Here is an 18,195-nt window from a genome sequence, read left to right on the forward strand (position 1 = left end):
TGTTTGTTATAGTTGAGCGATTTATCAATGAAGATCGGCTCCCTCATCTGTTATTCTATGGACCACCAGGAACTGGGAAAACATCTACCATATTGGCTTGTGCCAAGCGACTTTATAAGGACAAAGAATTAAATTCAATGGTTTTAGAGGTAACAATTAAAGTTTTTGGAATTCTAAAATAATTTAGTAAGGTTTGGGGAACTTTAATAATACAATGTTGTTTCCCATTTATAAATAGATTTTACAAGGACACATTTAGCTCAGGCAGTAAGTGATGATTTACTTATGTTTTTCAATACAGGAGATGCAGAATTCAAGATAGCAGTCAGAGCATTTCTCATGGATCAGTGCTGAGACCATTTTTACCACATTAATAACATAAATAAGAGGGGGAAGATTTTGGGCTCTAGAGCCCCCTCACTGTTCAGTGCAATTGTGGTTGATCTTGAAACTCAATATCACTTTCTTACCATATAAGACTATAGGAGCAGATTTAGGCCATTTGGCCCATTTCATTCAAGTTTTATCTCAGCCCCAATCTCCTGCCTTCTGCCCATATCCCTTCATGCCTTGACCAATCAAGAATTTATCAACCTCTGCCTTAAATACACATGAAGACTCCATAGCTGCCTGTGGCAATGAATTTCACAGATTCATCTTTCTCTGGTTAAAGAAATTCCACCTCATCTCTATTCTAAAGAGGCCATGACCTCTGTTCTTAGACTCTCTCACCATAGGAAATGTCCTCTCCACGTCCATTCTATCAAGGCCTATCAGCATTCGATCGGTTTCAATGAGCTCACCCCAAATTTTCTTTTTCCAATATTTTTATTAGTTTCTACATAGAAGAATACAGAGTACAGAAAGTGTATATAAAAGGTCAAAAAAGATTTTAAAAAAACTACCAATTACATTATATCTGTTCATAATAACAATCTCATTACCATGTATTCATATAAGTTAATCAGTAGTTATATTGAACAATACTAATTGAACTATACTGTTGACGCGTGGCCAAGTGGTTAAGGCGTTCGTCTAGTGATCTGAAGGTTGCTAGTTTGAGCCTTGGCTGAGGCTGCGTGTGTGTCCTTGAGCAAGGCACTTAACCACACATTGCTCTGCGACGACACCGGTGCCAAGCTGTATGGGTCCTAATGCCCCTCCCTTGGACAACATCGGTGGCGTGGAGAGGGGAGACTTGCAGCTTGGGCAACTGCCGGTCTTCCATAAAAAATAAACTTTGCCCAGGCTTGCACCCTGGAAACTTTCCAAGGTGCAAATCCATAGTCTATCGAGACTAATGGAGGCCTACTACTAATTTATTACAAAAAAAAAGTATCTAACCCCTACCAAGACTGAAGCTGTTCATTAAGGAGAAAAGAAGGTAAAATATCTTCTCATATAATAAAAATTAATAATAGCCAACATCTGAGTTTAAACAACAAATTGAAGGTTTTGCAAATAATTCAGAAAAGGTCCCTGCAATGTTTGAAAGTCTTGACGAGATTCAGAAATCGAATAACGAATCTTCTCTAAATCTAAACATGACATAACGTCACATAACCATTGAGCATGAGTAGGAGGAAAATCATTTTATCATTTAAACAAAAGCGTCCGCTTAGCTATAAGAGGGCTAAGGCAAAATATGTAAATCAGATGCCTACCCCTCATTTTCTGAATTTGAGTGAATACAGGCCCAGAGCCATCAAATGTTCTTCCTATGACAAGCCATTCAATCCTGGTATCATTTTTGTGAACCTCCTTTGAACCTTCTCCAGTTTGAGCACATCCCTTCTTAGGTAGTGGGCCCAAAACCTCTCACAGTACTCCAAGTGAGGCCTCACCAATGCCTTACCATTACATCCTTTCTTTTATATTCTAGTCCTCTTGAAATTAATGCTAACATTGCATTTGCCTTCCTTATCACAGACTCAACCTGCAAATTAACCTTTCAGGAATCCCGTACAAGGACTTCCAAGTCTCTTTACACCTCAGTTTTTTTTTTGTATTCTCTCTCCATTTAGAAAATAGACAACCCTTTCATTTCTTCTACCAAAGTGCATGATCATACACTTGCTGACATTGTATTCCATCTGCCTTTCTTCATCCATTCTCCTAATCTAAGTCCTTCTGTAGCTTCCTTATTTTCTTAAAACTACCTGCCCCTCCACCTTTTTTCATATCATCTGCAAACTTTGCAACAAACCCATCAATTCCATCATCCAAATCATTGACATATAACATAAAAAGAATCAGTCCCAACACAGACCCCTGTGCAACACCACTAGTCACCGGCAGCCAGCCAGAAAAGGCTCCCTTAATTCCCACTCTTTGCCTCCTGCTAATCAGTCATTGCTTTATCCATGCTGGAATCTTTCCTGTAATACCATGGGCTTTAGCTTGTAAAGCAGCCTCGTGTGGCACCTTGTCAAAGGCCATCTGAAAATCTAAGTACACATCAAACAGTTCTCCTTTGCCCATCCTGTTTGTTATTTCTTCAAATATTTCTTGATATATCCCCTGATATTTCTAATATCCAAAAATATGTTGACCTGATTGTTGATTGCAATCCATGACTGTGCCTTTATAGCGCTCTTGAGCAGAAAATTTCAATGGTTCAGTGAGGAAATGTTTCCATGTTTGAGTCTGTGATCCCAACTTCTTGAATCCTCAGCCAGCAGTAATATTCCCTGTTTCCATCTCATTGAGCCTTCTAGGAATTGTGTGATTCAATAACGTCATACTTCTGTACTAATAGAAGTTTAGCCAGCTAATTTCTTCTCCTGTTACCTGACCTGTTATCCCGCAACAGGTCTGGTGAGTTTGCATGGGGTTCCCTCAAAGCAAATGCATTCTTTTTTGGTAAAGACACAAATATTATAGAGTATTAAAGGTGTCGTCTAACCAAAACACTATAAGACCATAAGACATAGGAGCAAAATTAGGCCACTCAGCCCGTGAGTCCACTCCACCATTTCATCGTGGCTGATCCTATATCCCATTCAACCCTGTACACCTGCTCCCTCATCATATCCCTTGATGCTCTGACCAATCAGGCATCTATCAACTTATGCTTTAAGTATACCCACAGACTTGGCCTCCATCGCAGTCTGTGGCAGAGCATTCCACAAATTCATCACTCTTTGGCTAAAAAAATTCTTCCTTCCTTCTGTTCTAAAAGGTCACCCCTCAATTTTGAGGCTGTGCCCTGTAATTTTGGATACCTCCACCAGAGGAAACATCCAATCCACATTCACCCTATCTAGTCCTTTCAATCTTCGGATTCTTCTAAATCCCAGTGACTATAGGCCCAAAGCTGCCAATGCTCCTCATATGTTAATCCCTTCATTTCTGGAATCATCCTTGTGACATTTTAGCTCCTATACTCAAGAAGAAGAATAGTTTACAAGCTATTGGGGAAAGAGCTGGAGAATGTGCTTGTTTTACTCAGACACAATAGAAGTAATGGACTGGATGTCCATTGCCTGTGCTATATAATATGTCTACTATTCTAATGCCCTTAGAACAGAGCAGGTGTGAACCCTGGGAACTGGATGCTTCCTTGTCGTTTTCGTTAAGTAACCAGAAAACCTTGAGAGGTTAGAGGAGTGAATACTTCTTGATAGAAATGAAAACCTTGAAAACCAGTCTCCATGTATTTTTAACCTAATATGAAACAAATTAAACTTTTGATGTTGATTCCCACTGAGATTTACCATCTTTGTGTGATTACTGATCAGTGAATATTTAGCTGGTGCATTTGTGTAAGGATTTTGAGAAAAGCTCTTAATGATCCAAAAGCATGCATTCATTACCAAATCAGAATCGGGTTTAATATCACCAGCATATGTTGTAAAATTTGTTAACTTTACGGCAGCAATACAATGAAATGTATGTTAAATAAATAAGGGGGGGAGCTAAATTACTGTAAGTTTATGTATATATAAATATTTACTGTAATTTAGTTTTATAGATGTTAAATAGTTCAGTTAAAATAAGTTGAGCAAAGAAAAAAAAAACAAAAAAAGTGGTGAGGGATCAATGTCCAATAGAAATCAGATGGTGGAGGGGAAGAGGCTGTATTTGAATCGCTGAGTGCGTGCCTTCAGTCTTTTCTACCTCCTTCCCAATGGTAACAATGAAAAGGTGGTATGTCCTGGGTGGTGGGGGTCCTTAATGATGGGCGCCGCCTTCCAAAGGCACCGCTACTTAAAGATATCTTGGAAACTTGCAGATGAAAAGTGGCCCATCAAAATGGATGTTTGGAGGATGTTACTGTTTTCTTTTAATAAAATCAGTATTTTCAAGAATTACTAGAGATGTGGTAGGGGAGGAGACTGACATTTGAAAAGCTGTACGTATTAAAAATGGAAATTTACATGAAAAAAGAAAATAATAATAAACCAAATCCTTGTTTAAAGGGTATTTGACTGTAAACAAGATTTATCCTTTTAATTTCATAGTTTTCTCATTCCAATTACGTTAACATATTCCTATGTTTAACCATAGATCATGATTCTTTTTCAGCCTTTTGATTCTAACAAGCAGTTACGGTGGTAGAAAGGATATTTTGAAACTTATTTTATGATGTAAAATTACATTCTTTTCAATCCTGTGAATAGCAAAATTCACATCAAATAATGTGTGTCACACTAGTTTATAACCTTCTGGCAAGCATAGCAGTGGGAAAGACCAAGAAGCGTATTGGTGCAAACAGAAATAAAGACCTAAATATGGAGTGAAAATGTGTAATATTGACTTCAGATCTAAGGAAATTATGTTATCAATAAATACAGCAAATTATGTATTCTTAAAGGAACAACTATACTTAAGCCTATACTTTGGTTTCGTTTTTTTCATTAAATCTGATGATCCAGGAAAACTAAAAAATAAAACTAAAAATAACGAAGATACTGAACAGATAGGCAGCATTTGTGGAGAAACAGTTAATGTTTGAGGTTGATGATTTCTCTGCTGAAAGATCTGCAACTGTGTTGATGACTATACCAGAAAGGGCAATTAGTATGTCCTGAAACAGAAAATGATGGATGAAATGGGGGATCCACTCCCTACTGAAGTCTAGGATTGCAGCGTTCAAATCAGGTGGCCCTATCCTTTACAACAGTGGTTTTCAAACTTTTATGAGTTACCGTCCCCTTGGCTCTCAGCCTACATCCCCAGCACACTTTCCAGTCATTATTAAAAAAAACTATAAAGAATCTAGATTTTCAATGCAAAGTGAAAGAAAATATCAAATGCATATTTAAAGCAGACAAATAATTGCAAAAGTTGTTCAAATCTATTTAAAGCTCCAAATAAAATTGTTTATTTAATTACATTAAAAAACATTTTCATCAACAATTTTAGAGGGTACATTAGTAGTCCAACTATTCACTACTTCATTGAAACCATGCTCCACTAAATGTGATGTTGCAAAGGCAGTAAAGAACTTCATGTTCTTATTCCATAATGCACGGTAGCTTTCAAAGATTTCTTTCTGCAACCAAACGTTTGATGTGATTATTTGAACCTTGGCTTCAGCTCAAAGTCATTTTGTTGCAAAATCTGTTCTTCCTCCATCCTTCTGTGAATTCATCATTACAAGTGTTCAGGAATGGATTTATTACCCAAAGTAGAATTTGTGAATACCATCATCTGGTATTCAGAAAGAAGTCTGCAGTTGCTGGAATTCTTTCCTTTTCTTCCAACTCAGAGAGGCTTGGAAATTGGAAAAGGTCATGTCAGCCAATGTTGCACTTAAATAAGATTACCGTAACTTGGACAGAAATATGAAGACAACTGATTTGACTTTGACTTTTAGGGGTCGTTTCCTTGCAATTGAAGATCAATATCACTAAACTTTGCAAATAATTCTGACAAATAAGCAATATCATGCTGTTGTCTGTGAATTATCACTAATTTTTATCATTGCACCATAGAACGCATCCTGTCCAGATGCATCACAGCTTGGTATGGCAACTGTTCTGCCCATGATCACAAGAAACTGTAGAGTTCTGGATACAACTCTGCATGTCATGGAAACCGGCCTCCCCCCATAGACTCTGTCTATACTTCTCACTGCCTTTGTAAAGCAGCCAACATAATCAAAGACCACCCACCCTGGACATTCTCTCTCCCTTTTGATGCTACAGAAGCCTGAAAACACATACCATGGTGATCAAGGATAGCTTCCATCCTGCTGTTATAAGGCTATTGAATGGTTCCCTAGTACAATAGAATGGACTCTTGACCTCACAATCAATCTTGTTATGACCTTGCACCTTACTATCCATCCACACTGCATTTTCTCTGTGGCTGTTATATGTTATTGTGTACTGCTTTATTTCACTGTTATAATGAATGGTCTGCGAGACAATTTTCCCCACTGCACCCTGGTACATGGGACAATAATAAACCAAGTTACCAATTAATTTGTCACCTGAAACATAGACTTTGCTTTTCTCTTTCTACTGGCTGTCCTGTTCAGATTCTTCTCCCATTTTCTCTTGTCCCTATGTGACTGAAATCCATATGAGTGAGAAGTCACACCTAATTCAGTACAGCTGCTGAAAGAATTGTAATGATGTAATCAGTAGATATTTCTTGAGGTTTGAGAGCTTCTATTCCATCTTTTAGGTTTACTTCTCCATTGGAAATATAAGTTCTCAATTTAGTTAAAGTTGAGTTGAAGTACTAATGGTTACTTAGAGAATGTATGAATAATAGTAAATTTAATAAGACTCTTTCTCAGATGCATTCATGGAGAAATGGAGGACTACTCAGACAGGGATGGGGGACCTTAATTGCTGCCTGAATTGCCAGTGGTGTAATGGCAAGTCAGCAGTCAGATGCATTATATATTAATATATATGTGTTCCATCATTAAGGCAGGTTAGGCAGTGAGCATTTTAGTACATGTCTGCAAGTCAATAACAGGCATGGAGTTTATTTGATACTGTAACATTATTTTGCATTTTCAGCTGAATGCCTCCGATGACCGAGGTATTGACTCAGTCCGTGGACCAATATTGAACTTTGCCAGTACCAGAACAATTTTCAAGTAAGTACTTCTTGACTTCAGTTCTTGAAGAAGTCTGCAAGTTGTGATACATTAGCTACGAAATTCAGTGAAACAAAAAAAATCTAAATTTTCACATGTACCTGGAAAAAGTAATCTTGAGCGAACTTTGTAATCCTATCAACTCTTCTAAAAGGTAGTTTCTTCTGGTAGGTTATCAGATGCCCTTTGATACTTGCTTGCATTGTGACTTCTATGGTTGTGGTTCACTAATAATATTTCTTGAACGTGTACAATTTCGCAATCTAAGACAATATAATCTCTTTCTCCTTTCCATTAAATTAGTTCATTGATATATTTAAGAATGAAGATCTTGTCCATTTTTCAAAAGGAAGCACTTTTTAATATGCCCCTCCAGTGGTCAGTAACTGTCATTTATTCTTCAATGAGATGTGGTATTGTTTATTGCCCAATCCTGAGAGGACTAGAATATAAAAGCAAGGATGTAATGCTGAAGCTTTGTAAGGTGTTGCTCAGACCGCATTTGGAGTATTGTGAGCAGTTTCAGGCCCCTGTCTAAGAAATGGTGTGCAGGCATTGGAGAAGGTCCAGAGGAAGTTCATGAGAATTATCCTCGGAATTAAAGTAATGCATGAAGAGCATTTGATGGATCTGGGCCTGTACCCACTGGACTTTAGAGGAATGAGGGAGGATCTCATTGAAACCTATCAAATATTGAAAGGCCTAAATAGAATGCATGTGGAGAGGATGCTTCCTATCGTGGGGAAGTCTAGGACCATAGGATACAGCTTCAGAATAGGATATCCCTTTTGAACAGAGATGAGGAAGAATTTTGTTAACAGAAAATGGTGAATCTGTGGAATTCTTCACCACAGCTAGCTGTGGAGGCCAAGTCATTGAGTATATATAAAGTGGGGGTTGATAGGTTCTTTTTAGTAAGGGCATCAAAAGTTATGGAGAGAAAACAGGAGAATGGGGTTGAGAGGGATAATGAATCAACCATGATGGAATGGTGGAGCAGATTTGATGGGTTGAATGGTGTAATTCTGATTCTGTGTTTTATGGTCAGTTGCTCCTGCCAAGTTGATGGTGAATCACCACCATAAGTTGTTGCCTGGGTACTTAAAAAATTCCCTCACAATGCTCTGATTTTTGACCTTGTAGCATTGAAGTGATAGTTTCCTTCCAGGTGTGAATGGTACGTGATTTGGAAAACTACCGTAGATTCCGGATTTTAAGCCGCTACTTTTTTCCCACATTTTGAACAGCTTTGAACTTTGCGGCCAATAATCCGAAGCGGCTAATGCATGATTTTTTTCATGCCGCCTCGTAAACATTTTGCCTGGTAACAGTAGACCAATAAAATTGATGAGTAGTTCACAGAGGTCCAATGAAATTGTACGATAAATCAAGCGCACTTTCACAATTAAATTATTGTAAATCAGTCATTTGTACTCACCCTCATCAACATGGAAAACACTCGAAGCATTGTGCTACCTACCCTACTTAGTTTAAACTATATTTGTTTTCTGTACTACATCGCGGGATGCTATGACGTCACACCCGGTTTCGCGGTGTCTTGTAGGAAAATGCCGTTTGCGATGAAACGGGACGGAGGGAGGGAGCGCATTACGCGAGCGGCTTTGGATCTGAGCGAAATCTGCTTTTAAATGCCGTTTGCGATGAAACGGAAAGGAGGGGGGGAGCGCATTACGCGAGCGGCTTTGGATCTGAGCGAACTCTGCTTTTAAGTTAAAGGTATCAATAACTTTTCCTGGTAGGCTGCAGTATATATATTTTTTACCAGTCGTTAGGAGATATTGGAATGTTGTTCAGTAAAGAAGTATACGCAACGTATATTTAAAAGTAGCCGCGTACGGGCACGGTTCGAAAAAAAGCATTTGCAATATGTATTTGTTTTTGTTACCATATGGATTTAATTAAAAGTTAAAAAAAATCCTCACGTGTAATATCTTTCTGTGTAAATATCTCATATTACAACGTGGGACACCTGCGGCCGAAAATCCGGTGCGGCCTAAAATCCGATGCGGCCTGTACAATTAAAAAAATGATTTTATTTCTAAAATTAGAGCCAGCGGCTTAAAATCAGGTGCGCTCTGTAGTCCGGAATCTACGGTAAGTGGTGGCATATTCATATATTCGATGCCTTTAATAAGCTGTCGGTGTTGCAAGTTTGAGAGGTGTTCTTCAATATAAGTTTCTAAGTTGCATTGCATTATATAGATCAGTAGCTCCAAAACTTTTTTGGGCAACCAGACCATATCTCAGCGCTTCCCTCTTCCCACCATTACATAAAAACTATAAGGAATTTTGATATATGATGCCCTGTGAAAGAAAATAGGAATTAACAAATTCAAAGCAGTGACAAATGCAAAAATTATTCAAATCTATTTAAAACTAGAAATAGAATCATTTATATTTAATTACCTTTAAAAACAGTTTTCATCAACAATTTTAGAGGGTATATTAGTAGTCCAATTATTCACTGCTTCATTGTTTTTTCACTTTTCAATGAGATGGATGGGCTTGGTGCAGAGATATCAGCTTCTCAACATCAGGTTGAATGTCACTCAGGAGTCTGAGAACCCAACATTGAGTAATTTGCAGTCTGTTTCTTTGTTTTGAAAGAAGTTGGGCAACTGTACTGAAACGAGACTCCACTAAATATAATGTTGGAAAAGCAATAAAAAAACATCTTTACCTTTTCCACAGTGCAGGACAGTGATCAGAGTTTTCTTTCTTCATCCAACAGGCATGATATGATTTTTTTTTAAATCTTGGTTTCAGTTCAGTTATTTTGTAGTGAGATAAGTTCTTCTTCCATGCTTCCTGTTAATTCTTCATTACAAGTGTTCAGGAATAGACTTAATACCCAATTTGGATTGAGAGAAGATCGTGAAATCCCTCTGACATGTCCTTGTAAAGCTCACCCAGCTGGGCACTGTATACTTGAAGATCATCATCTAGTATTCTTTCTTTCTCTTCTAACTCAGAGAGTCTTGGAAATTGGAAAAGGTCATGGCCAATGTTGCACTTAAATAAGGTTAACTTGGACAGAAAGGTGGAAACGGCTGATTTGACTTCGATAAGATACACATCATTTCATTGCATTTGAAGATAGATTTTATAAAACTTAGTGAATTATTCTGTCAAATAAGTAGTGCGTTGCTTAATATTCTTGATTTGATTACTGAATGGAGCATTCGAGCCCTAAAAGAATTTTATCACAGTTTCAAAAAGCACATGAAAGCGTCTCAGATCGTTTCCTTCTAAGAGCCTTCTGACTTTTGTGTGCAACAGCAAACGTGAAACTGTTCATCATTCTCAATACAAAGCTCTTAAAATAGTCAAGATCTGAGCGCATGGGGCTTGATTTTATTTAACTCTTCGATAACAGTATTTAATGATAATCAGTTAGGTCTTTGTGAAAAACTGTTGCCTGTGAATTACACAGTGAATGGTAAATATGTTAGGTAGAGCTTTTCTCAAGCAAGTAATAATGTGATGATAGGTGTCTTGTCATTGATGGTGCCCCATCTGATGCACAAAGAAAAATATTACTAATTTCTCATGATATGCCAGATATAGAAGAGATATATTGCTTTTCAACAAGAATAATGCATTTTGAACAAAGTCAAGAATGGTGGGTTAGCAAGAGTTAAGGTGATTAATGATCATTGTAATCCATTTGGAGGCATTGAGGATCAAGATGTTTATAATAAGTAATTCATTTATTAAATTAAGCTTATAATCTCTTAGTTGCTGCTCTTGCTACTGAGGGACCCCTCCCCTCACTGTCCCCTTTATCTTTATCATCCCCTTTGGAACTCCCACCGCCTTCAGGGAGACGATATCACCCATGTTGTGAACCACTGATATAAATCATACACATTGAAGTCATGATATGCTGGTGCTGATGGGAATTAAAGACATGGTAAATGGAATGTTAATCAAGCAGGCAGTTTGTCCCAACCAATGTGAGCTTTAATGGTGTTGAATCTATATTATTCCAGGCAAGTTAGCTATTCCCTAGCACAGTTTGACTTGTGTCTTTCAAATAGAGGAAAAGCTTTTGGAAAGTCAATTAGTTGCTTGCAACAGAAAACTCAGTTTCTGACTTGCAACAAAAGCCATACTTCTTTAGCTACCTGATTTTGTTATTATCTGGTCATTGGTGTTTTAATCCTGATTCCAGTCGACTTCTAATTTATTTTGTCTTGCTGGTCGAAACTAAGCTGAAGCAAGAAATGGGTTATTCATGAAGAAGTGCCACACTGTTAGGATTGTTGCTGACATCTTCCATTACTGTGATAATAAGGAGTAACCATGTGAGATGCTTTTTTGCTTTGTCCAGATAGGATGTTCATGGTTAATTGTAGTGTAAGAGCTGTGTCATTAAAAGCAATAATATTAGCAATAAATATTACAATAATAATGAGGTACATTTAACTCTGGGGCACAGCTGAATGTCAGGGCATTTAACTCCTTAATAAGGATAAGGAAGGCCGACTGTATTTTTTTAGGGATACAGTGCCTATCCTGTCCACCTAACTGTGCCACCCTGCAACTCATCAATTTAACCCTAGCTTCATACAGGACAATTTGCAATGACCAATTAACCTACTAACCCAGTTGTCTTCAGACTATGGAAGGACACCAGAGCATTCAGAGGAAACCCACGTGCATATGGGAAGAATGGATGAACTTTCTTATAGAGGATGTCAGAATTGAACTCCAAACTCCGATGCCTCTAGCTATAATAGCATCATGCGAACTGCTATGCTACTATGACTTGATAGTATCAGATTGAGTAAAACTGATTGGTAGAAGACTGGCTTCCATAATAGTTCACTCTCCAACAATCAGCCCTCCTTATCCGCAAATTCCGCGTGCGTGAATTCAACCAACTGCAAATCGCGAAAACCCGGAAGTGTTCTTCCAACACTTGTTGTTCGAGCATGTACAGACTTTTTTTTCTTGTCATTGTTCCCTAAACAATGCAGTATAACAACTATTTTACATAGCATTTAGATTGTATTAGGTATTATAAGTAATCTAGAGATGATTTAAAGTATATGGGAGGATGTGCGTGGGTTATCGTGGATTGGGATTGGAAAAAAATTGGAAGTTCTCTTACTAAGTAAGTCGGAACAGGTACATCCGGTATTATTTAGCGTCAGTTTGTCAAGCGTTTGTCTTAGTATATAGTATATATTTTACCTTTCTATGCATATAAAACACTTGAGAACGTAAGTTTCAGCATCGGGCTCGGGAACAGAAGTTTCCAAGTTCAATCCAGTGACGGACTGCTCCCGAGGGCGTTCTCCACCGTGCCGGGTTGATGTGGAGGATCAAAAACTCAAAACCCCAAAACCCAGTAATTAAACCACTGCGTTGCTTAGTAATAATTGTAGCTTTCACCGGGGCAGAGCCTTTTTCACTTTATCCTTTAAAATTGTTCCGATCATTGACCGACATACCCTAACTCTTTTCCAATGACCGATGGCGTTTCACCTCTTTCCGATCGCTTTATTATTTCCACTTTATTTTCAATCATGATCGTGATTATTTTTGTGAACAGAAACACTGCGGATTCAAAGCTCTGACGCTGGGTCTTAATGTCCATCGCACTGAGACAGGTTAAATAAGGTCTGGGCTTCCACTGGGTCCTAAGGTTCACCGCATTGAGACAGGTTGAATAAGGGACTCGAGCATCCGCGAGGGGTCCCGGAACTAATCGCTCGCGGATAAGGAGGGCCGACTGTAGCTAAATATTGTTTCAGACTCTACAGGCTTGTCCTTTGCACTTGTATCATGAGCTCAGAAATGCTCAGGATAGAATTATTTATCATATCTTATTCTGTCCATTGCCAATCATGATTGATGTGAGAGAGCTATAGAGTTTTGATCTATTAGCTCTGTCTGCAGCATGCTGCTTTGCTATTTATTGTACACATATTGATTCCAAGCATAGCTTCATCCGGTTGTTAGGTATTCCCACTGCTGCTGCTGGCATGTTTTTCGTATTCCTCCACATGGAACCTGGCAATAGAGATTGGGGAGAAACATTCAGTAGTTCTTTTCCTCATGATTGACTAATGTATTTCATGGATACATAGTTTTAAACCGCAAGATTTGTTCTAAATCTTTGCCATCTCGTATGGCAATGCCACACAGTGGAAGATGTTGTCTGCAGGACAACTGCCATTTTTTCCCCACAGGATGGTGTGAGCTTCTCTTCTGATACTCTGGATAATGTGGAAAAGCCTATTATTCCTTTAAAAAGGAAAAATAGGTTTTTGCCCCTTGTAGGTTCATATATAGCTGCCCCTAGGCCAGCCTTTCTCAACCTTTTTGCCTTGGAGGAACCCCTGAAATAATTTTCAGATATCGGGGAACCCCTGTGTAAAAATTATTATATCTACAGCTTACAGTACATTAGTATGATCAGTAAGTTGTAGATAGAATAATCCAAAAATAATTGTCAATGCTCTTTTGAGTAGAGATTGAACTTTTAGCCAACATTTCTTGAAAAATAAAACACAGGTAGTTAAGCTTAGCTTACCTGTCTTGAAATTAATCTTCCCCTTGCATAAATTTTTAAAACTCATGAGGCAAACATTAACAAATTTCTGTTAAATAACTAGCTTAAACCAAAATGGGATTTACATTTTCTAAAGCTAGGCTCGGTAGATCTAATTTAAATAAAGGTTGTAAATTGATTTTAATTATTGCTGTTTACAACATGAAACTTTATTTGCAATGTTGAAGCAGTGTGTGTGTTGTGACAACGTTAGGATTTTCTTTTTTGCAAGAGAAATGAAACCTCTCATGCAGCTAACCATTGACGTGGCACCATCAGTACAGATGCGAACAGTTCCTCCAAGACAGAAATCTTATTTCCAGATATGAAGACTAAACATCAGATATATCTTGGCCTTTGTTTCTTTCGGGTAGCTCTTCACAACAGGAAAGGTTTTCTTGAATTTCCCCATCATTTACAAATCTAACAAATGCTACAACATGACATTTATTGGTGTAGTCTGTTGACTCAACAGCCTGGATAGAGAAGCTGTTGTCTTTCAGTTTATCACACAAAACCCCTTCGGCATCATGTGGCATGTCATCAGTATCAACTTATCGTACTGTTTGAAACTGAAACCTTTTCTTTTTAAATAATATTTTATTTATAATTTTCTACAAACTACAATGAAGAAAACAAAATCAATAATATATATAGAAGGAGCTTTGCCATATAAACAAAAATAACAATAATACATGTCTTAACAAATGAGCGTCACCCATAGTAAAAAAGAGAAAAAGAAAGAAAAGCACCCAATCCATCACCTATCCAACTCCAAGCCAACCATTATATAAGATACACTTTTATTACCCCAGAACTACAAATTGTAATAAAAAAAAAGGGGGGGGGGCAGCCTGCTACCTGGTCAGAAAAAAACAGAAGTCAAAAAAAAGCTGGAAATGTAGGGTCTGATTATCAAGGAAAAAAAGAACAAACACCTGTCAATCTAGGTGAGAGTTATGAAAATATTTGAGAAAAGATCCCCACATCCTATGGAACTTTATGTCAGAATTAGAAAGTGAGTAGTGAATCTTTTCAAGATCTAAACAAGACATAATATCCCTAAGCCATTGAGCATGGGTAGGGGGAACTACATCTCCCCATTTAAGGAGTACTGCTCGTCTGGCTAGAAGAGAGGCAAAAGACAATGTTCGTTGTTTAGCCGGGGTCAGATGCTTGTCAGGGTTTCGAAGAATACCAAAAAGAGCGATCAAAGGATCAGGTTCCAAATGACAATTTAATATAGAAGATAAAGTTTAAAAAAAACTTTTTTCCAGAGTAGGACAGGCCCAATACAAATGGAAAAGGGAGGCCTCACCTCCTTTGCATTTGTCGCACCAGGGACTAATATCAGGATAGAACTTCGCCAGTTTGGTTTTGGACATATGAGCCCTGTGGACGACTTTAAACTGCAGGAGTCAATGACGAGCACATAAAGAGATTGAATTGACGGATTTAAGAATTGAATCCCAAACCTTGTCGGACAAAGAAAAACCTAAGTCATGCTCCCAAGCAGTTTTAATTTTATCACAAGGGGCTCGTCTGAGAATCATAAATTTAACATGAATAGTAGAAATTACGCCTTTGCCCAAAGGGTTCATTTGAAGAAACAAGTCTACAACATTTTTATCAGGTTGTTCAGGAAAATGTGGTATTAAAGGGTTAACAAAATGTCTAATTTGAAGGTATCTAAAAAAAATGAGTATTTGGTAAATTAAACTCTATAGACAACTGTTCAAAAGACGCAAACCGATTGTCTATAAAAAGATCTTCAAAACGCCTGATACCTCTCCTACAACAGTCTTGGAATGTGGAATCCTGCATAGACAGTTGAAATAAATGATTGTATAGAATAGGACTAGAGAGGGAAAAACTATAAAGACTATGGCATTTTCTAAATTGAGCCCATATTCTCAGAGTATGCCTGATTACAGGATTAATAATAGATTTTGGCAATTGGCAAGGAAGAACAAAGCCAGGTAAAGCTGGAATAGATAATTTCTTATAAGCATTTAATTCCATTGCCACCCATGTTGGACAGACAGATTGATTATAAAAGTAGGACCAAAAGATAATATTATGAATATTGGCTGTCCAATGATATGAACGAAAATTAGGCAACGCCAAGCCACCTTCTCTTTTAGGCTTTTGGAGATGAGCTTTATTGAGTCTGGGCTGTTTACCTTTCCATAGGTATGACGAGATAATAGTATCTAAAGAATCAAAAAAAAACTTTAGGAATAAATATAGGTAAAGATCGAAATAAGTATAAAAATTTAGAGAGAATATACATTTTAATTACATTAATTCGCCCAATTAAAGACATGGAGAGAGGTGACCACTGTGCTAATCTCTGTTTTGTAAAATTTAAAAGATTATTGAAATTCTCATCGAACAGTCGATTGTAGTTCCTTGTTACGATAATACCAAGTTAAGTAAAACAATTGTTTACTACTTTAAAAGGGAGATTGTGAAATTCTGGTTCTTGTGCTTCCTTATTTATCGGAAAAAGTTCACTCTTATGTAGATTAAGTTTGTATCCGGATAGCTGACTAAATTTATTGAGAAGTGAAAACAACAAAGGTAAGGAGGTGGTCGGGTTTGATATAAAAAGTAACAAATCATCGGCGTATAGAGAGACTTTGTGCTCAAAACCGCCCCTCCAGATCCCAGTCAGTTCAGTACAACTGCGAAACGCAATTGCCAATGGCTCGATAGCCAGATCAAATAACAGAGGGCTTAAAGGGCATCCCTGTCGGGTGCCACGTTTAAGATCAAACGGTTGGGATTGCTGGGAATTAGTCAAAACTGATGCAATTGGATGGGAATATAGTAACTTAATCCACTTAATAAAATTATATCCAAAATCAAATTTTTCTAAAACCGCAAATAAATAGTGCCACTCCACCGATCAAATGCCTTTTCAGCATCAAGAGAGATAACACATTCAGGGGTCCCTGATGAAGATGAATGTAGAGTATTAAAAAGACATCTAATATTGAAAAAGGAAGGTGATTTTTAATAAAGCCAGATTGATCCTCAGAGATAATTAAGGGTAAAATAGTCTCCAGCCTATGGGCCAGAACTTTAGTTAAAATTTTAGCATCTACATTTAATAGAGAAATCGGCCTGTATGAAGCACATTCTAATGGATCCTTGCCTTTTTTTGCTAAAAGAATTGATACAAGCCTCATCAAATGATGCAGGCAATTTATTTTGTTTAAAAGAATCAGAAAAAACTAGACTTAGTTGGGATAAGAGCATTGAGGAAAATGATCTATAAAATTCTGTAGAGAACCCATCAGGACCAGGAGACTTACCAGGCTGCAAAGCAGAAATAGCAGAGGATATTTCCTCTAAGGATAATGGCTCATTCAATTTATGTTTAAGATCAGAAGAAAGTTTAGGAATATTTAAAGTATCTAAAAATTGCATAACAGTAGTATTACCATTAAAGGATTCAGAGGTGTAAAATCGAGAGTAAAAATTCCGGAATGTATCATTAATTTCAGACTGGTCCACACTAATATTCCCATTACTCATTCGAATTTTAGTGATGTCTTGTTTTGCTTTAGAGCGCCTAAGTTGGTTAACTAAGGACTTACCAGATTTATCCCCGTGAATATAGAACTTACTCCGACTGCCCAAAAGTTGGCGTTCAATCGGATAAGTAGAAATAAGATTACATTTCATTTGAAGTTCCATTCTTATATAACTCTGGATCCTTGATCTGGGCGTATAATTGGTCTGTAGCTTTAATCTGATTGATCAGTTCTAAACATTCTTTGTGAGTCTTTCTTTTCAAATTTGCTGTGTAGGAAATTATTTGACCTCTTTGATATGCTTTCATTGCGTCCCAAACCACCTGACTAGAGGTTTCAGGTAGTGCATTAGTACTTAAAAAGAAAGTTATCTGATCCTCCATAAATTTTACAAAGTCGTTAACCGACAACAAGGTCGGATTAAAATGCCAGTGTTTATTTACTTGAGGGAGGCCAGGGAGAACTATGGACAATGTAAGTGGGGCATGATCTGAAATCAATATACCGTAGATGCCGGATTATAAGCCGCTACTTTTTTCCCACGCTTTGAACAGCTTTGAATACTGCGGCTTTTACTACGGTGCGGCTAATGCATGGTTTTTTTTCATGCCGCCAAAAACATTTTGCCTCGTAACAGTAGACCAATAAAATTGATGAGTAGTTCACAGAGGTCCAATGAAATTGTACGATAAATCAAGCGCACTTTCACAATTAAATTATTGTAAATCAGTCATTTGTACTCACCCTCATCAACATGGAAAACACTCGAAGAAAAGCATTGTGCTGCCTTTATGGCAGTTATTTAGTTTATAATATTTTCGCTTAGTAATTCATTTGTTAGTATTTTCTAACTATATTTGTTTTCTGTACTACATCCCGGGATGCTATGACGTCACATCCGGTTTCGCCGCGTTTTGTGGGAAATACCGGTTTGCGATAAACGGAAAGGTGGGGGGGGGAGCGCATTAGATGAGCGCATTAGACCCGCGCGAGAACGCTGCTTTTAAGTT

General features: G+C 37.6%; 1 protein-coding gene across 1 annotated transcript in view; it reads left to right on the forward strand.

The window, feature by feature from the left end:
* The window catches only part of rfc5 (replication factor C (activator 1) 5), a 90,903-nt gene that overhangs the window by 29,831 nt on the left and 42,877 nt on the right, over window positions 1-18,195 (forward strand). The window contains exons 3-4 of the mRNA XM_073065467.1: window positions 13-149; window positions 6,981-7,060. Coding sequence (XP_072921568.1) covers window positions 13-149; window positions 6,981-7,060 — 217 coding nt within the window. The remainder of the gene's footprint in view (window positions 1-12; window positions 150-6,980; window positions 7,061-18,195) is intronic.

The sequence above is a fragment of the Hemitrygon akajei genome, chromosome 14 (assembly GCF_048418815.1).
Source record: "Hemitrygon akajei chromosome 14, sHemAka1.3, whole genome shotgun sequence".
NCBI lineage: Eukaryota > Metazoa > Chordata > Chondrichthyes > Myliobatiformes > Dasyatidae > Hemitrygon > Hemitrygon akajei.